Source organism: Saccopteryx leptura, chromosome 5, assembly GCF_036850995.1.
Source record: "Saccopteryx leptura isolate mSacLep1 chromosome 5, mSacLep1_pri_phased_curated, whole genome shotgun sequence".
Taxonomy (NCBI): Eukaryota; Metazoa; Chordata; class Mammalia; order Chiroptera; family Emballonuridae; genus Saccopteryx; species Saccopteryx leptura.
Window position 1 is genome coordinate 144,555,903 of NC_089507.1, and position 19,885 is coordinate 144,575,787.

At 57.1% G+C, this 19,885-nt stretch overlaps 1 protein-coding gene across 2 annotated transcripts in view; it reads right to left on the bottom strand.

The window, feature by feature from the left end:
- Positions 1-12,606: 12,606 nt before the first annotated feature.
- PXDN (peroxidasin) overlaps positions 12,607-19,885 on the bottom strand; it is a 67,668-nt gene continuing 60,389 nt past the window's right edge. Inside the window, exons 20-23 of one of the 2 annotated variants that reach the window (XM_066385785.1) lie at positions 17,612-17,732; positions 17,294-17,426; positions 14,827-14,940; positions 12,607-14,373 (exon numbers count right to left, since the gene is read on the bottom strand). In XM_066385785.1, coding sequence (XP_066241882.1) covers positions 14,254-14,373; positions 14,827-14,940; positions 17,294-17,426; positions 17,612-17,732 — 488 coding nt within the window. In that variant the 3' untranslated portion in view covers positions 12,607-14,253. Of the gene's footprint in view, positions 14,374-14,826; positions 14,941-17,293; positions 17,427-17,611; positions 17,733-19,360; positions 19,653-19,885 lie in introns of those variants that run through there. The other variant, XM_066385786.1, reaches the window with a different exon arrangement.

Genomic DNA, 19,885 nt, shown 5'->3' on the forward strand with positions numbered 1-19,885 from the left:
GCAGCTCTGTGGTCAGTGCAGCTCTGTCGTCAGTGCAGCTCTGTGGTCAGGGCAGCTCTGTCGTCAGGGCAGCTCTGTGGTCAGTGCAGCTCTGTCGTCAGTGCAGCTCTGCTGTCAGGGCAGCTCTGCGGTCAGTGCAGCTCTGTCGTCAGTGCAGCTCTGTGGTCAGTGCAGCTCTGTCGTCAGGGCAGCTCTGCGGTCAGTGCAGCTCTGTGGTCAGGGCAGCTCTGTGGTCAGTGCAGCTCTGCCGTCAGGGCAGCTCTGCGGTCAGTGCAGCTCTGTGGTCAGTGCAGCTCTGTGGTCAGGGCAGCTCTGTCGTCAGTGCAGCTCTGTGGTCAGTGCAGCTCTGTCGTCAGGGCAGCTCTGCGGTCAGTGCAGCTCTGCCGTCAGGGCAGCTCTGTCGTCAGTGCAGCTCTGTAGTCAGTGCAGCTCTGTGGTCAGTGCAGCTCTGTGGTCAGGGCAGCTCTGTGGTCAGTGCAGCTCTGTGGTCAGGGCAGCTCTGTGGTCAGTGCAGCTCTGTGGTCAGGGCAGCTCTGTGGTCAGTGCAGCTCTGTGGTCAGGGCAGCTCTGTGGTCAGGGCAGCTCTGTGGTCAGTGCAGCTCTGTCGTCAGGGCAGCTCTGTGGTCAGTGCAGCTCTGTCGTCAGGGCAGCTCTGTCGTCAGGGCAGCTCTGTCGTCAGTGCAGCTCTGTGGTCAGGGCAGCTCTGTCGTCAGTGCAGCTCTGTCGTCAGTGCAGCTCTGTCGTCAGTGCAGCTCTGTGGTCAGTGCAGCTCTGTCGTCAGTGCAGCTCTGTGGTCAGGGCAGCTCTGTGGTCAGTGCAGCTCTGTCGTCAGTGCAGCTCTGTGGTCAGTGCAGCTCTGTCGTCAGTGCAGCTCTGTCGTCAGTGCAGCTCTGTGGTCAGTGCAGCTCTGTGGTCAGTGCAGCTCTGTCGTCAGTGCAGCTCTGTGGTCAGGGCAGCTCTGCCGTCAGGGCAGCTCTGCGGTCAGTGCAGCTCTGTCGTCAGTGCAGCTCTGTCGTCAGTGCAGCTCTGTGGTCAGTGCAGCTCTGTGGTCAGGGCAGCTCTGTGGTCAGTGCAGCTCTGTCGTCAGTGCAGCTCTGTGGTCAGGGCAGCTCTGTCGTCAGTGCAGCTCTGTCGTCAGTGCAGCTCTGTGGTCAGTGCAGCTCTGTGGTCAGGGCAGCTCTGTGGTCAGTGCAGCTCTGTGGTCAGTGCAGCTCTGTCGTCAGTGCAGCTCTGTGGTCAGTGCAGCTCTGTCGTCAGTACAGCTCTGTCGTCAGTGCAGCTCTGTCGTTCAGACGAGAGCCTGGGCTTTCAGAGTTCACAGGCGACCTGACACAACAGCCCCACTCCACGAAATGCCTCCACGGTGTCTGCACCCCAACACAGAGCGATGCCTCAGGAGGAGCTGCCTGGTGCCCAGGAGGCCAGGAGGGAGGCTGGCCGCGGCCTGGGCAGCGCTCGGAGGACTGGAGCGAGGCCGCGTCAGGTGGGCCGCCTCCACCATCAGCTTCCTAGCCAGCGGCACCTGCGGCCCTGGGGCCGCTGGTACACGTCTGGGGTGCGAGCCTGAGCTGCGACGGAAGGAGGAAGGAGGAAGGACCAAAGCTTGAGGGCTGCTGCCTGGACTGCTGGAGGTCAGGGGCTCCACTTGTTAGTGAAGTTCGGTTTCCCTGAACCCCCGCGATCGGTCAGGACTCAGGACTGGTTCCTAGATGCTCTCAGTGCGCAGGGAGTCAATACTCCTTCAACCTTACTATCCAAGGAGAACACCGTTCTAATCACCTAGTTAACTCCACCTTCCCCTAGTTAACTAATTTTCCCCTTTCCTTATCCTCTCCGCCCCGCTGCTCCGCCCTGAGCCGGCCCCTCCCAGCCCCTCCACCTGCAGGGCTCGCTGGCTCATCAGTAACAGGCGCTGAAGGGGAATCAGCTCGTGGCACCTCCGCTCAGCACCACACTGGAGGCCTGACCCGCAGTTGCTCAGCCAACTCCAGGCTCCCCTGGAACTGTGCTGACCTTCCTGCCGCCCGTGCTTCCAGGTGGGGCCGCTGTCTGCGCACGACGGGCTCCGTGCAGAACCTGGGACCCAACACCGGAAAAGTCACGGTTTCCCGGTGGGATGCAGGACTCCATTCTCAGAGCATTCTGCTGGAAGTATTCAGGAATTTTATATATTTATCAGCAAGGGAGAGAGATGAGAAGCATCAACTCCTAGTTGTAGAACTTCAGTTCATTGATTGCTTTCTCATGTGTGCCTTGACCGGTGCTTCGGCCGAGACAGTGACCTCATGCTCAGCCAGCGACCTCGGGTTTCAAACTTGGGTACTTAGCATCTGATTTGGACACTCTGTCCGCTGTACCACCACCTGGTCAAGCTCTTCTGGGAGTCTTTGGGAATTTACTACTAAACATTTTCAGGCTTACTTTTTTTTTTTAAAAAAAAAAAGGAGAGGCAGGGAGAGAGGGTCAGAGAAACAGGAACGTGGAGCTGCTCCTGTATGTGCCCTGACTAGGTATCGAACCAGCATCCTCTGCTCTTCTGGGTGATGCTCCAAGCAAATGTGCTATCTAGCTAGGCCTTAATTTTATTGATTTTTAGAGAGAGAGGAAGGGGAAGAGAGGGAAGGAGGAAAGGAGAGACAAGGTAGGGGGAAGGGAAGTGTTCATTTGTTGTTCCACTCAGTCATGCACTCATTGGTTGCTTCCTGTGCGTGCCCTGATGGAGATCGAACCCACAACCTACCTTGTTTCAGGACGACCCTCTAACCAACTGAGCTAACCAGCCAGGGCCATACTCGTTCTTAAAAAGTAATGAACTCTAGAAGCCCATGAATTTGAAGGCTGGAAAGAAAAAACAACACTGACCATCTCCAGGCACCTCAGTCCCCCCACACCACCTTCCTGAAGTCCTTTGTCATGCAGCGTTCTGTGCTGGGAAGTAGCTTCTGCTCCCAGAGTCAGCCTGATACCAAAGAGCCACGATGGCCCATCTTGTGCCATTTGCTAGCTGCCCTGAGCTCCCTGATATGTCCACACTGTCCGGCCTCCATCAGTCACTGGGTCAGGGAGCCCTGAGAGGTCCTAGAGTCTCTGGGCAGCCCTTACTCAGGACTCCAGCCTGGCCGTTCCCACCAAAGAAGCAGGTCTGTAGAGTCCTCCAGCTGGGAGCTGCGTGGACCAAGCTCAGAGCAGCGTATGGGCTGGCGGCTCCTGGGGCTGTGTGGGGTTGGTAGAAAGCCACTCAGCTTGGCTTTCTCCATGTCATGCTGGGCCCAGTCAGCCCAGGACACCTCCACACTCTCACACGCCATCAAGCTGAGGTCTTTTTCCAGCAGAAGCTGGCATTTCCCCATGGGGACCCTTGTGCATCCTTATCTCTCAGCAGTCTCTGTCCCCAAGCCTGCACATGTTCTCACACCAGTCTTCCCAAAGCACTGCTGGCACCCAAGCCCTGTGTCCCTGCAGACAGGGCTGTGTCTGCCTGTGTCCTGGGCATCTGTGGTGCTGTGAAAAGAGGGAGAGAGGGAGGGAGGGAAGGACAGGTGGGCAGGAGCTATCACAGGCACATCACACCCCCGACCTCGCCTCAGCTTCGCCTGTAAAATGAAGGGGAGATCAAGGGTCACTTGAAGGTCCTTTTCAATTTCTACAAATTTTATAATAAAAAGAAAGTGAGAAGGAACTGACCTCTTGTGTCCTGTGCCCATTTCTCTAAACGTGGGTGTTTCTCGATGCCCTGGACCCTGTGGCTTCTCCAGAGTCTTGATGCACTCACCAGCGTCCAGGACAGACCCGCTGCCTCATCCAACCTCCACGTCAAAGCAGAAGCCGCAGAAACTGTTTCTGTAGGGCAGGGGTGGTCAACCTTTTTATACCTACCGCCCACTTTGTATCTCTGTTAAGTAGCAAAATTTTCTAACTGCCCACCGGCTCCATAGTAATGGTGATTTATAAAGTAGAGAAGTAACTTTATAAAATTTATAAAGCAGAGTTATAGCAAGTTAAAGCATAATAATAATTACCAGGTACTTAATGTTGGATTTTTGCTAAGTTTGGCAGAATAAATCTTTATAAAACAACCTACTATAGTTAAATCTATCTTTTTATTTACACTTTGGTTGCTCCACTACCGCCCACCATGAAAGCTGGAACACCCACTAGTGGGCGGTAGGGACCAAGTTGATTACCATTGCTGGAGAGGGCGGAGGTGCTCATGAGTCTGTCCGTGGAGCTCGGGAGGCTGAAGTGGGCGTGGCCCGTGTGCTGCCACCTCGAGCTCACCATCCCTGAGAGCTTGCTGCCCTCTCACGGAATGCTGCTGCTGACTGGCTCTCCCCATGCTGCCCTCAAACAGCGAGGATGGTCCCTGAGTGCAGGACGCGCAGTGGGGACTGCGGCTGCTCCAGAAGGGAGCACTGTCCAGTTGAAGCGGTGGTGCTGGTGGGAGCCACACTGTGTCAAGTGGCCCCAGGCACAGTGCTGAGTGCCGTCCACTGATCTCAGTGCTGCTGGCTGTGACATGCGGGACGGAGAAAGTGCCCTTGTCACACATGCCTCCTCCAGGCATGCATGCTGCTGGCTGTGGTCCACCATGACCTCATCATCCAGAGAGAAAAGGACACTGTGGGTTCTGTCAGACTAAGCCGGGATGTGAAGAGAAGATGAGGCTGACATTATGAAGACAGGAGCCTGCACAAGGGAGACACGTTTGAAGAGCTTCCCTGGGATGTGATGGGACCAGAAGACAGAAGAGAAAAGGAAATTACCAGTGATGTGAGGGCAGCGGTCCCTCAAAAGACAGGAACAGGGGCCTCAGCATTCCAGTCAAGTCACGTGTCATCAGACCAGAGGGACATGGACTGTCCCAGTAGGAAAACTCTGCAGGGTGAGGTGGGGGCTGCTCCCCCTGCTCTGATGGCCCAGCACCAAGGGGACCAAGGGGACCATCCCTGAGAACAGACCTTTGCGAAGTTTCACAACGGAGTGAGGTGCCCGCACAGCACCCGAGGACTGGCCCAGCCAGGGCCAGGCCCAGCGAGCTGCACCACCAGAGGGCCGCGGGGTCCCTGAAGCCAGCCTCACGTCCACACATCTCTGGGACAGACACAGGTCAGAGAGGGAACTCACACCCACAGCACATCAGAGGACAGACAAGGACACTGGGTGACAGCAAAGCTGCACACAGACCGTCCTGCCCCCTTGGCCCCTGCAGGGGACAGAAGTGTCAGCTACATTCACTGTCCTGAGGAGCATGTCTGTACCTCTAGCACTTCCCTGAATTAATGGCGAGTGCAGCTTCTCCACCCTGACACCTGTCATAGCCTCCTGATGCTGAGTGGCCTCTACCTGTCTTTCTGGACCTGCCAGGTGGCCCCTGGAGTCTCTGGAGACTGAGTTCCTGCTGTCCCGACAGCATTTGCAGAGACAAGGAGGAGCCAAGCAGGGACTCAGGCTCCAGGAACCTGAGCCCTAGGGCAGAAGTATCCCCTCTGCCCAGTCGGGCCGCCATGCCCACTGACTTCCGCGCTGGGAAAACAGACCCCTTTGCAAGTCAGTCCCTGAGCACCCGAGGTCGGCTGAGGATAGCACATGCTTCGTACTCGGCCGATGTCCACAGCACATGCCTCATACATGGCTGACGTCCTTGTCTGGGCTCCCACCATAACCCAGACACCCTCTGCCTTAGCAAGGCTATGAAGTAAAAACAAAACAGAAAATAAGTCTGGTTGTGACGGAGCAACGCCCCAGATGATGGGCATGCAGGGTGGATCCTGGTCCCACGCATGCGGGAGTCTGTCTCTGTGTCTCCCTGCTTCTCACTTCAGAAAAGTACAAAAAAATAAATAAAATAAAATCTTAAAAAAACTATTGGGATTAGTAACCGAATTCACCTGGATTTTTGAATACAAAGTCAACACCCAAAATTCAGTTGCATTTCTATATACAAACAACACACAACTAGAAAATGAATTAAAAAAAAATAGCACTTCTATTAGCATAACAATAACAAAATCTAAGAAAATTGCGTAAAGCCTTTAGAAAAAACTACAAAACATTACGATACCTATAAAGAAGCCATGAATAGATGTAGGAGCATTTCACACTTGAGAATGGGAGGATGAAATGCCCTTAAGAAATAAGCTGAGTGGAGGATGTGCAGCCACTGGCCTCAGTCGCTCCTTGGCCCAGCATGGGCGTGACTGAGGGGTCAGAGCTGACTACAGCGGTGAGTCCTCATGTCAGTAACATGTATGAAACTAGCACCTGTCACCTGGAGCCGCTCCAGAGAAGTGCTGTGTGTATCCATGATGAACACTTGGGTAGCCTGGGGACAGAGGTGACAGAGTAACTCAATTTGGCTCAACGTAAGAAAATCATGTTCATGAAGTTACTTATACCTGACTCAGAAGACATAGAATGTCGCAGAGGGATGAGCTCCCCATCACTGAAGGCGTTCAAGCAGAGGCCAAATGACCAGCTGGGGAGATTCTTGTCACACCCTTTCATACCCCCAAATGCCACTGTCTTACAGCTCCAGCCTGCCCCCCCCCCCCCAGGCTTGGGCAGGTTGTGGGCACTGCAGTGACAGTGTGTGACTGCCTGGCCCGCCGTCAGGGGAAGAGAGAGGCTGCCACCTTGGGTACCGTGATCATCCCTGCATGTCCCCTGTGGACGTGGGCCGAGCCCGGCGCTTGCTTCACTCCTGTATCTGCGACTCCTCAGTGGGTTCAGAATCTTTCTTAGGACGTTAGCAAGTTCCCATCTCCCAGCGAGCACAGAGCCGGGGGACCAGGCCGCCCACTGTGCCAGTTCCAGAGGGACACTTGGTATAGCACCACTTCCCGCCCTGGCGTTCTTTGTGGACAACTGATGTCATCTGGTTGTGGATAGCTGTGCCCCACGGAGCCCCAGCCCTGTCAGCTGCCCAGTGCCCTGAAAAGCCAACACAGCCAAAACCCTGGCCGGCTGGCCCTACCACAGCCCACAGGGTCCGACCTGGAAACAATGGGCTTCTGTGCCAGAGGGCCTTGGCAGAGAGGAGGGCCCTGGCTTCCCGCACGTCCGATGAGGCAGGCCCAGCACTGCCCCAACCCTGGGACACTCCAGCTGCTGCACGGTGGGCAGCTGGGTGGCGGAGGGTCAGCACACGAGCCTTTCCCATGGAGAGTGGGGCTGCTGGAGCGGGGTCCCAGCGAGGGCCAAACCACGAAGGCAGCGGCTTCTTCCAGGGAGGCCTCGCCCAAGGGCTAGTCAGCCCGCTGGGGCCTGGGGCCTCTGTTCCTGGCGGCAGCGAGGCTGGCATCCCTGTGCACGAGGGTTTTCTCATGGGAAGAATGTCTGTGTCCACACAATGGGCAGAGTGATTCCAGCTGGGGTCAAGGCAAGACCCCCGTCTCCCCACACAGCACCTCAGTTTCTTCCCAGGACCACAGTCTCTGCAGCAGGTGCCCAGCCTGGAACTGGGCTGGCTTTCTTCTCCATGACTCCAGAGCAGGCCCTGGAGATGCCCGCTCCCACCCTGTGTCCTCGGTGCCTAGAAGTCACTGAGTGACCCTGGGGCAAGACGACCTGGGAGCGTGAGAGCACAGCTGCACTGCCCAGGTGGCCCTGGGACACCGTGCCCACTCCTGCACAGGTGGGACATCGTGACAAGGCAGCTTGCCCCTCGGTTCCCCTGACCTCCCAAACCCTGGCATCTTGCACACTGCAGGGCCTAAGTTCCAAGTAGGAGCCACCAGAAATGGATGGGTGCCAGGAAGGAGCCACTCGTCCCACACCAGGCGCAGGGCAGCAGCTGCCCAAATGCCCATGCAACTGTGTGCGTGCAGGACTGGGGCTCCAACCACGGGTGTCCCAACACCAGGGCAACCAGGGAGAGGTTCCAGCTAGAAGCTGATCCAGCTCCTCAGCCCCTCACCCCCTCCCGAGGCCACGGCCCACACCCCTGCACCCAGTCCCCATCCACGTTAGAGTCCCCAGCCCTGCACCCAGTCCCATGGCTTCTGGTCTGATTTTGAACCTACTTGTCACACAGAGAGACACCCTGAGAATCTGCTGCACCCTGACCCCTGTACTGGAGATTTTTTTGGGGGGAACAATTTAGACTCTCTTCTTAAGCCACAACATGCAGACAGGAATACAAAGGCTGTTTGTGGCAATTTTCTCACTAAAATAATTCCTATTGGTGGGATTCCTATGGAACATCTTAAAAGGGGACAAGCTCAAGTAGAAGGCACCGATTTGCTCTTGGCCCTTCCGGCTGCTTGAAAAAGACAATGGCGGGAGCCCCAGTAGCCACTTTGTTCACACGAGGACACAAGGCCCCACAAGGACAGTGGAAGGTGCAGGAAGCCTGGGAGCAGAATCCCTGCTGTCCGTGTGGCCACTGCCTGGGCGGGTGGGGCTCCTGATGAGAGGAGACGCAGAGGCGTCTGGAGAAACGGGCCCCCGGACACACGAGATGCCCCTGCCCGCCCGGGACCCCAGGTGCAAGACCTCCTGACAGAGACAGACCCACCGACGACCGGCCCTGGCTGGAAATGCCGGAAGACTCCCTGGTTCACAGACAGCTCAGGTTACCAACAAGTCTTGCTGGGCTAAGGTCACACTTGGAGGTAATGGCAGGTCCCCATTCCACAGGGACCCTGAGCCAATCCGGAGGAAGCACCTTTGTTTCGTGAGATGAGCTGTTGCCCACAGATCATGTCATGCAGGAGGCGGGAGAAGGCAAAAACACAGATGGGGAAATGTTTGATAAATGAGTCAGGTCCAAGGGACTGCTGGTCACTCCACTAACAGACGAACAGCACACACACACCTCTGCCTCTGCGGAGCAAGCTCAGTCCATCAGCCTGCAGACCACAGCGCCACCGCCCCTGGGACCCACATCTGCGGTGACGTCACCGTGCATGTTTTCCAGACCTGGGGCCATGGGACTTGTGAGTTGACTCATTGCTCCTTGGCACCGACCCCCCTCTGCTGTCCTTACCAGTCGCAGCACCTCCAACACAGGCCACGGGGGTGTCTGCCCGCAGGGTCCACAGAACAAAACAACCCTGGGGTGTGGTGGAAAGAAGGTGTGTCCCCACTTAACCTCAGGGGATGGAGCTGCCGGGCCTGCGCCCCGAGGGTCTCACCCTTGGTGCTGGGCAGGGGGTGAGGGTAGGCCGGGTGCCGACCCCAGCCTGGCACTCAGACGGCTTCACAGCAACTCAAACATTTATTTTTTCACTGACATTACTGTGTTCACTTCAAAAAATAATTCTTACAGGCTCAAGGGGGTTATATAACCTCAGAGCAAACAGCAAGTCCTGAGGCTGAGGCACTCTCGCCTCCTGGCACGTCATCTGTAAAAATAAAAAGGCCCGTGGGCCCTGTCAGCAGGGCCCAGGGGCTCGTGTGCGTCAGGGTGCTGTGCCTTTTAAAAGATCCCTGGCCTTGGCCTCTGGCCTCTGAACGAAGACGTTCTGGGTCACATGAGAGGGCTCCTCATCAAACCACAGCTGCCTTCAAACTGAGGCAGCCCCGGAGGTTAGGACAGACTTCTAGCGAATTCTTGTTTGTAGGAAAACCTCCACCACCTTGTATGGTCTTTAAAGACTAACTGTGGGACCCGGGGCCAGGCTGCACAGAGGTGGCCCCGAAAGGGAATGGCATGCCTGTCCCACATTGTCTGAGCCTCGGTTCTGTGCCCGACGCTCAGCGTGAACACACCAATTACCAGCCGCTCCTGAGGCGGAACATGCAAATCTCTGGTTTACAAACAAAAAATAGCAAGAGGTAGAGAGGTTCAGCGGCTTGGCAAAGGCCGCCAAGCCCCACAAACCGCGGCTGGGACTGGGATCCAGCACCACCGAGAACTAACCAAGCACCACCCCTACCCCCAGGTCTGAGGACCATTGATGAACTACACAATTCCACTGCTCAAAGGCAGGGCACGAAATGACCCGTTTTAATTCAACGTAGGTGCTTGCTCGCTGAGTTTGGTGAAATGAAATACATCTAGCCTTTGTGTCAGAAGAAGTGGGTTTGAGCCGTGGGCTCCCACTTTTGAGGCCCGGAGGGGACCCACAGCCCACGCTCAGACGTGCCAGGGGGCAGGCGGCGAGCACAGCGTGCTGTTTCTTCCCTTCCAGTATAAGAAGTGATGGTGGTGGCCGCTCTCTTAGTTCCTGGTGTGGTGATTCCTAAAGCACACACACAAACAGGGTCTTCTGGGTGCGTTCTCCAAGGACAGCTGCCCAGAAGTCATTCTGCCACAACCAGCATCTGTTTCCTGACTTGTTTTACAAGCGAGGACAAAACAAGAAAGCCAGTCAGGTGCTGAGAAGGATGCAGGGAATTTGAAAAGCATGAGACAGGGAAGTCATGCAGCTGTGGCCCTCGGGGCTTTTCATGGGGGTGGGGCTCATCACTGTCAAACAGAGATTGGCTGTTTGGTAAACCACATTGGAGATAACATTTTCCTGGATACCTACGTTATTGCTCAATGTTGGGAAAAAGAGTGTAAGGAAGATGAGAAGACTCTCACTCCTTCCCTTCCCTGGTTGTCATAGAAAAGCCGCCCCAGGTCACTGCCTGACACGTGGGCGGTCACTGCAAACCACAGAAGCCCAGAAGATACTGCTTGCCCGGTAACTATTCCTGGAAAAAGGGGCTTCCTGGCGGAGCTATCTGGACTAGCGATTAGGCGGATGTTCAGAATTATAATGGAAAAAACACCCCTTCAAGATCGTGTTGTTATGTCAGGGGAACCGTTAGGACAGGAGGGGAGACTCTGTGGGAAGGATGAGGGGACGTGAGGTCTTCCGGGCTGGGCTTCCTTCCTTGGAACAAAGCAACCCGGACACCGAGCAGCAGATAAGACCCGGTCATTCTCGGCAAACACAACTGTGGGCCCTGGGTTCCCAGTGTGCCTCAGGGTCAATACCTCGGCGTTCTGGCTTCGGGAATACTCGTCACCACAAACACACCAGAAAGGAAGTGCACCATGTGAAGGTTTCATACATCAAGGCCTAACTCGACAGCTGCAGAGGCAAGGACGTGGTCTGCTCGGGGCTGCGCCAGTCACGATGATGCTGGACAAGGTCAGGATGGTGACCAGCAGGGACGCAGTGTGGCTGGGGCCTCTTCAGACAGGGCTGCCACGGAGACGGGAATGCATGGGGACAGACATGTCCCCAGGAACAGACCAGCTGCCCGGCACCAGGCCCAGGTCCGACCAGGATGCCCCAGACCTGCTCCTCACCTGCAGGTGGCCAGGTGCCTCTGGGCCCACTTTCTCTCACCTGTAATTATGGGCTAAACCTAAAACCTGCTGAAGCCTCAGCTGGCTTTGGACCTGTGACCCGTCCCCGACAAGCCTGCTCCTCTGACCTCTCTGCTCCTCCCTCTCCAAGAACCCAGTTGTTGGTCAAATAAGTTTGTAAATATGATGTATATGTTTGCTCGCTTATAGTTTGCATTGGGTGTGGGGGACAGGCTGTAAGCAGGCAGAGTCGTTATAGCCTAGCAGGGGTCTCCAAACTTTTTACACAGGGGGCCAGTTCACTGTCCCTCAGACCATTGGAGGGCTGCCAAATACAGTGGTCCTCTCACTGACCACCAATGAAAGAGGTGCCCCTTCCAGAAGTGCAGTGGGGGCTGGATAAATGGCCTTAGGGGGCCGCATTGCGGCCCGCGGGCCGTAGTTTGGGGACGCCTGGTAAGGCTTGGTTTTAAGACTAAGCTTTTCCCCACACCCTTGACTGATTGCATGATGTGGGGTGGTACACTCTCATGAGGAATCCCATTATGTCTCAGATAAGTGACTTTGTATCAGAGACTTCCTTGTATATTGGATTAAAGGTTTTGATTTCTACACTATAAAATGGCGCAGAAGAGCCCATGCTAGAGGAGAGCAGAGAAAGGCCACGTGAAGGAGAGGAGAAGCAGCCAAGATGGCAGAGTGCTGAAGGAGAAGGGGAACAGAGGTGAATAAGGCTGGTGAGGTAAAAACCTTTGATTCTAGGAAACTCGCATAAGTCAGTGGCTTTGGGAGCCCTGAATGGAAAGGGAAGTCTTTTTCCACTATGTGTATTTCTTGCCCGCCAGGTGCAAGCTAGGATTAAAGCTAATGGCCCACCAGTTTTGGCTCCGTTGTTTCATTACCGTCTGTTCGAATCAAATGCGAACCTGCATGGGCCAGGCGGCTGTGATGGTGGCCGTGGCTACTGGCTTTACACCAGGTCTCCTGGCTACAGTTGGGTAGAAAAATGCTGAATCGAAAAACAGTGTCATGTAAAACTCAGTTTGTGCAAATCAGCAGAAAGTACATTTTCTCCCTAAATATCAAGTGCCCTGAAAACGCAGTCCCCAGGATGGGCTGTGGGAAAGAAAAACACCACTTACTCTCCATCCGAAAACACGGCCGTTTATTCGAACTGAAAGGCATCATTACATAGTGCAAACATCTCTTTGGTAACGTACTGATTACAAGAAGCACTTGCTGTGACAGTCAGGAAGGTAAATGAACATGTACACTCCACTGCCAACATGCACCCCCTCCACCCCCCCCCCAGTGCCACTGGGCTGCCCACTGCCCACACCCCCCCCCCCAAGAGACCGCCCCTCGTCCGGCAGCTGCAGACTGTACTGGACGTGCCCCTTGGACACTTGCCCGCGCCATCCCCATGTGCACGTGCCCAGGGCACCTGCAGACACAAGCACACTCGAAGAAGTGGGCTCTGCTGCGCTTAACCCCGAAGCAACGTACAGAACCATCAGGCTTTTACACCAAGTCTCCCATTTCCCATTTTCAGGAACTGTCCCAACATATCTGGTTGGACTCCATATTTCAAAAGAAGTCCCATGTGCCCTGAAACACGGCCCATCCCTCAATGACGTGGGGCTAAGAGGTCCAGCTGACCATGTTTAAATGCACTGTAACTGTGGTTACGGCAAGGACTTTCACACTACCTCCCAGAGACGCGACAGCCCGTGTGCACAGAACTGGGGTCCCCACACTGGACCAGACCAGGCTTTGACATTGCCTCCCACTTGCTGGACACCTAGACCTGCCGCCACTCTGCCCAGCAACACCCACTGTGAATGTGCCCTTCCCTACCATGTGCGGAAGCTGCCTGCCCCACCGCCGCCGCTCAGGAGGGGGCAGGCAGGCCTCGCTTGCGTCTGGCCAGCGTCCAGCCCGTGGTGGGCACTCAAGTAGATGTCTGTGGAATTGGATGCGCACGGTCAGTGACACGAGTCTCAGGACACAGACCGCTCTGAACGTGCAATGAGGCGGGAGGGGTTCTGGTCAATTAAACGCTGAGGTGACCCTGAGGTATGATCGTTGCTTTTCACTGAACAGTGGAAGCAATTTCCAGCCACACCAAAGGCCGGGCATGTGGGCCGGTTCACGAGACGCCACGCTCGCGTCGATGCAGAGCTGGTTCGGGAGCTGTTTCTGGAAGGCCCTCACGCGACCTGGAGTCAGGAGGTTCCCCATGTGCGCACTTGGCCCGTGGACAGAGCCCGAGCGTGGATCCTTCCACGCGCTCGGCTGGGAACAGTCCACGGCATGAGCACGGCTGTGCCGCTACGTGGGGAGGCTCGCAGCTGGTCCTCAGCGGGGCCACAGGTCAGCGAACGCACCTGTTGCTCACTGGGGCTTGATGACCTCAGCCACATGGGAAGGGAGCAGAGGTCGCAGGTGTGCCGGCACCAGCGGGAGCCTGTTCCGTGAGCAGCTGCTGGTGCACGTGGGCGGGCAGAGGACCCGGCATAGCCCGGGGTAGGGGCACCGGAGCCGGTGCCACCAGGACACGCCGACGACAGACTGTTCTGTGTGCCAGACACCGACGTCCTCTTCCAACACGGGACTCCGGGCGCTGATCTGCATGCTCTTCATGTTGGGCCGAGCAGGGTAAATTTCTTTCAGTTGAGAAGAAATGGTGGCATCGGGGGAAATCACTTTAGGAGCCCAAATGATTTAACTGTGCAATTTAATAGTAGCACCAATTTCTCATTTAAAAAAATTAAATAAAAACCTGAGAATCTAACATGAAGTTAGGACTCGTGTCTGCTCCCGCCCACGTGTCTGTGGCGAGGTCTCCCACTCGGGGAGCACTCCGTCCCGTCCGAGCCCCTGCACTGTTTCTGAGACATCCGGCGACAGGGCCATGAGGTGCCCAAGTCCTTGTCTCTGGCCTGCACTCTTTGTTCCGGCCGGCAACCTCAGGGACGCTTGGAGGGGCTCCGAGGAGTACTGAGGGCCTAAGGCTGCTGCCTTGGGGTGTCCTGCAGGCAGAACGCACAACAGGCTCCCTCGACTCTCACAGGTTCGGGGCAGTCGGCTGGCTGGCAAGCTTCCACGAAGCAGGTGATCTGCCCGTCCTGCAGGGAGATGGGCAGCACCAGGCCAGTCAGTTCCCGGAGGACCCCGTGCATCACCTCCACTTCTCCCCTGTGGTCCAACCGTGTGCAGGGTCTAACCTCTCTGGTCCCATCCTGTCCCCTAACGCTCTGCCCTGAGCTTCCTGCCCAGCCGGGCTGCAGCCAGACCCCCCATCACTAGGGACCAGCAGCATCTATGTCCACTTTTTCCCGAGACCCAGAGCTGCCTGGCAGGACCAGCCCTCCCTGCAGGTGTGAACACCTGTGGCTGGCCAGGGCCCAGGATAGGCAGGTCAACCCTGACAACAGCCAGGGAAGAGCGTGCGCCCCCCAGGGAGGAGGGAGGAGACCCCACCAGTGAGCGGAGCATTGCTGACCACTTGACCAGCTGCCTGGGAGCTCAGGGCTCTGCAGCTGAGTCTGAGCTGGGTCCTGGGACAAGGCTATACTCACGCGGCATTCACAGAGGGTGCACACATCCCGTCTCCACCGGGCACCATCCGAATGGGGCTCGCCATCTGCGTCAGTGCACTCGGCCGTGTTGAGCCGAGACTCAAGTTTCTTTATCTGTGGAGCCAACACAGCCATGGTCTGTCTAGGTGGCTTGGTCCTGGCCTGAGCTTGCCTCCATGAGAGCCGGTGCCCATGATGAGCTGGGCGCAAACGCCTTGAGGACTTTAGAGAAGCTCAAAGCTGCTCATTCGCTAGCTGACAGCCGCTTGAGCCGAAGCCTCACCCCAGGGCAAGCGCCCTCACCCTGATGTAAGGCCAGCAGGCAGTGAAAAGGAAGAGACATGGCCCTGGCTGGTTGGCTCAGTGGTAGAGCATCGGCCTGGCGTGCGGGGGACCTGGGTTCGATTCCCGGCCAGGGCACATAGGAGAAGCGCCCATTTGCCTCTCCACCCCCCACCCCCCCTCCTTCCTCTCTGTCTCTTCCCCTCCCACAGCCAAGGCTCCATTGGAGCAAGGATGGCCCGGGCGCTGGGGATGGCTCCTTGGCCTCTGCCCCAGGCGCTAGAGTGGCTCTGGTCGCCGCAGAGCATCGCCCCCTGGTGGGCAGAGCGTCGCCCCTGGTGGGCGTGCCGGGTGGATCCCGGTCGGGCGCATGTGGGAGTCTGTCTGACTGTCTCTCCCCGTTTCCAGCTTCAGAAAAATACAAAAAAAAAAAAAAAAAAAAAAAGGAAGAGACATGCTCGCAGCACTGAGCAGAGCCACCCGAACGACAGAACCCCCTCCCCGGACTTTCAGAGGAAGGTGGGATGCAACCAGCTGCCATTCCCAACAGCAGGGCTTCCTGAGGGAGGTGGGAGGCAACCAGCTGCCATTCCCAACAGCAGGGCTTCCTGAGGGGAGCCCCTGCCTCAGTCCCCCCACCAGGTGACAGTGGCTGGAGACTCTCGGCTTGGCATGTGGGGTGTCCCGCAGCCCGGTCTGTCTCCTTCCAGCCTCCTGAGAAGAAAGTAAACTTTCTCCTCAAAACCGCTGCCACTAGGTTTGCTGTCATAGGAACCAAACCTCAAGTGACCACAGAGGAGGCCTGGAGGGCCCCTAATGCATCAGACGTTATCACCCACCTGAGAGGCCTGTGACCAGGGGCAAGGTGGCACACTGATGGAGGGCAGGAGTGGCCACGGACAGATCCCACACTCAGACCTCCTGTACCCACGGGGTCACTGCCTGCCACCACCTCCCCGGGCCAGGTTATCCTGTGTGTGCACTGGCCACCCCACCCGGGGTCACACCGCCTTGATACCACGCCTAAGAATGGCTATCGCACGGCATCCGTCACCCGTTCTGGGAAAGTCTCGGACGCAGCAACCTGAAGCCACCTGTGTCTGGTCACCGAGGCTGTGGCCACAGGACTGCAGAAACTTGACATCACTTCCCCCTTGTGAAGGAGAGAGGGCCGCAGGAGCTGCAGGCCCTGGCACAGCACAGGCCCTGGGGGTGGGAGGTGCCCCCGCTGCTGCTGGCTGTGCCCTGCCCATGAGAAGCCACAGAGCCAGAACTCAGACCCACTGGCCTGGCAGAGGACCAGCATGAACTGAACCAAAGCTGGAGGCAATGGAGCCCTGCCCATGCCCCCAACCCCGCCCCGCCCCGCCCCAGCGGCAGGGGTCAGAGAGCAGCTGCGAGTTCCCAGAGCATGTGGGAACTCTGTTCCGGGAACTCGCTGGGCCACTGCCCTGAACCAGGTGTAAGGAGTGAGGACTGTGACCGCCCTGCGATGGCAGAGAGGTCATCAAGCCCGGGCACGGTGTTCGGGACCCCGCCTCCCCTCCCCGGGCAGGCCCCAGGGCGCCCTGGCCCCTCTCAGCCCCAGTCTGTCTCCCTGGTTCCAGCTGATGGGCCCTTTTTCCTGCTGTGTGAGCCCCGCTGGGAGAGGCCTATAAGACGTTTGTTAGCGCTTTGGGCTGGGGGAGGGAAAAATCATTGTTCCCCCCCCCCCCCATTACAAAACCCTGCAGACCCTCAGTGAGGCACCTGGGAAATACCTGGTCCTTCAACTCAGACTCCAGCCATTGGTGCTCTGTCCCACAGCCAGATGGGCTGACCTCAGAATACCTCCGGGCCTCCCAAGGGACCAAGGAGGCAGCTGTAGAGCAGGACTGAGGTCTGGTCTCCCTTGTGGCCTCATGCCCAGGCCTGTTCACACTGCAGTCTGCGTGGCCGCTCGGCCAGCGATTCCCACACCTGTCCACAGTGGCCGGCCTTCTGGCTGAGGGTCCTCATCACCAGGAAACCGAGGGCCACAGCATGGCCCAACTTAAGACAAGTCAGGAGAAGAGCAAGCAGACAAGAAGACGTCCCCTGCGTCCCCAGTAAGACACGTTACAACTCTGTGGTCACACAGAAGCAAGTCTGTCCTTACGTATGGAGGTGTGTGCTACGCCAGGGACAGAGCCTTGGGGTGCCGTACCTGTTTCCTGAGGTCCGTGATGGTCTCCTGCATTTCCAGAACAAAGTCCCTAAAGTCACTTGTCCCTGGGACCTGCGGGTGCTCGTAGGCGGTGGACGTGGCATTCCTGGGATGTCTGCTGTGTTTCCCGACACTGCAGGGGGGGGCGGGAGCAGACACCCCTCAGCACGTCACAACTGGCCTCCCCGCTCACGCTCACACCTCAGGATGCTGAGCCTGTGCCCGCACAGGGACCAAGACTACACAGCAGCCAACGGCACGTCCTTCCCACCCTGGGAACAGCCTGTAGCAGATACCCAACCATCGGGGACGGCGTACCTGTGTGTCTCCCCAAGCCCTGCCCGCGTGGCCGGCTCATCCTCCTGGTAGCTGAACTCGAGGGACCGCCTGCCTCGGAAATGATACGAGAATGCGCTGAACTGGCCCCTGGTCCTGCAGTCTGCGAGAACGTGAAGGGACATGTCAGCCGCCACGACCACGCAGAAGCCACGCACCTCCCAGCAAACAGCAGGTCTTCCTGGCATGCCTGTGATGAGTCGTGATGCTCCATGGCTGGTGGAGACCAAGGAGCCCTCTGCATGTGTGCTGCCCTCCATGGGGAAGCTGGTGCCTGGACGCCGTTTCAGAAGCCAGGCCTTTGCCTCCTGACCTTGATGGTCCCCTCGCTTGCACACGGCATGTCCTGCCCTGCTCTGGTCCCCACCTCCACGCTCAGAGTCTCGGCCCAGCATGCTCACGCCCGGGATGTCTCTGTCCCCCAGGGCTGGGCCTATGCTCAGTGTACCCTCAAGCAGTCCCATTTCACGCTGTGCCCACATCAGCCACCAGGTCAGAGCCCGGGACAAGCCTGGGCAGCAAAAGGGCTAGGGCCACACAGGGCCCTGCTCCAGTTCTGACCCTGTGGGCTGGAGGGGAAGGGGAAGCTGCACAGGGCGGGTGGAGCGGACAATTGTGCTCCACCCTCTCAGAGGGCTGGGCCCCCCTGCATGACAAGCCACGGGCAGCTCCTCCAGCCGCGTGACTCTCAGAGGCTGCCCACAGAGCTCCTGGCTACAGCTGGGCGATGGCACAGGTCCCACCCACGGTTACACGCTCGGTGTCAACTCGCCGGACCCCGGGCACTAGGACGTCCTGTGCAAGCAGGACGCCCCAAGTCCCTCCCTCACTCACTCGTGGGAAAGAGGACGCGCGGGCTATAGCCCTGCCGCCTGGTCTCACTGGCGGGGCAGCGCTCACGTTGAAAGAAGAGACACGTTCGTCCTCCCAACCCAGACGTCCTTTCATTCCAAAGCCACGCCCTCTGGGGTCGCACACAGATGTCACACTCTCATTATGAAGTCCCAGTCAGTGTCACCAGCAGCAGGATAGGCTGGCATCAAGGGCCTCTTGACCAAGGCCAGTTGACACCCTGCTTGTCATAGAGTGTCAGGCCTGTGCTGGGTGGGGCCTGGCGAGGGGTCCACAGAACTGATCGATGGGAGGACAGAGGGGGCACTGTTGTGAGTTTAGTGACGCATGGGCTGCAGGGGAGCCCGTGACCCTGGACATTAGGACAGCTTTGCCCTCGCAGGATCTCCCCACTTTGGTCTTGAACAACGTTAAGGGAATTACCGAGTGGGATGTCTGCAGCTCCCACAGCTACTTCAGAAAAGAACGTAGTCTTTACACAAACACACACAAACACACAGACACGCTGACACGTGAACACACATGAGAGAACAGGGACACGAAGCATGAGGTAAACCCCATGACCGATGAATCTGAGTGATGTGCAGACATGCTTTGTAGTATTTCAATATTGCAATTGTTTCAGAATTGTGCACATGTGCAAGTGCATGTCTGCACATGTGTGAATGTGTGCACGTGTCCTTCCCTATGACCTGTCAAACCCCACAGAGAAGCTGTGAGTCTACCTCTGGTCAATGGAAGAGTCTGCGTCCGCCCAGCCTGAGGCTTCTCTGTGTGTGGAGATCGTGTGACGACCAAAAACACTGACGTGAGAACGCAGCTCAGGAAGGTTTGCTTTTACTTATTTATTTTAGTGAGAGAGACAGAGACTGAGACAGGCGGGAAGGGAGAAAGATGAGAAGCATCAATTTTTTGTTGAGGCACCTTAGCTGTTCATTGATTACTTCTCATATATGCCTTGACCAGGGGGCTCCAGCTGAGCCAGTGACCCCTTGCTCAAGCCAGTGACCTGGGCTCAAGCCAGTGACCCCGGGCTCATGTCTATGATCCCACGCTCAAGACGACGACCCTGTGCTCAAGCTGGTGAATCCATGCTCAAGCTGGCAACCTCGGGGATTCGAACCTGGATCCTCAGCGTCACAGGTCGACGCTCTATCCACTGCACCACCACCTGGTCAGGCAGGAAAGTTTGCTTTTAAATGGAGCTTTTATAAAAGTTGAATTAAAAAATAAACAGTGGTTCACATGCGGTCCCCGTGATTACTTCTGTGGGGTGGATTGCAGAAAGGATTCGGGGGCAAAGCCCACAGGACGCCTCTCAGTCCCCTCAGCACTGTTTCAGGAGGGAGCTCCGCCCTCGCGGTCGGCAGGCAGTGCAAACACTCCCAATGCAGCAGGGGCGGA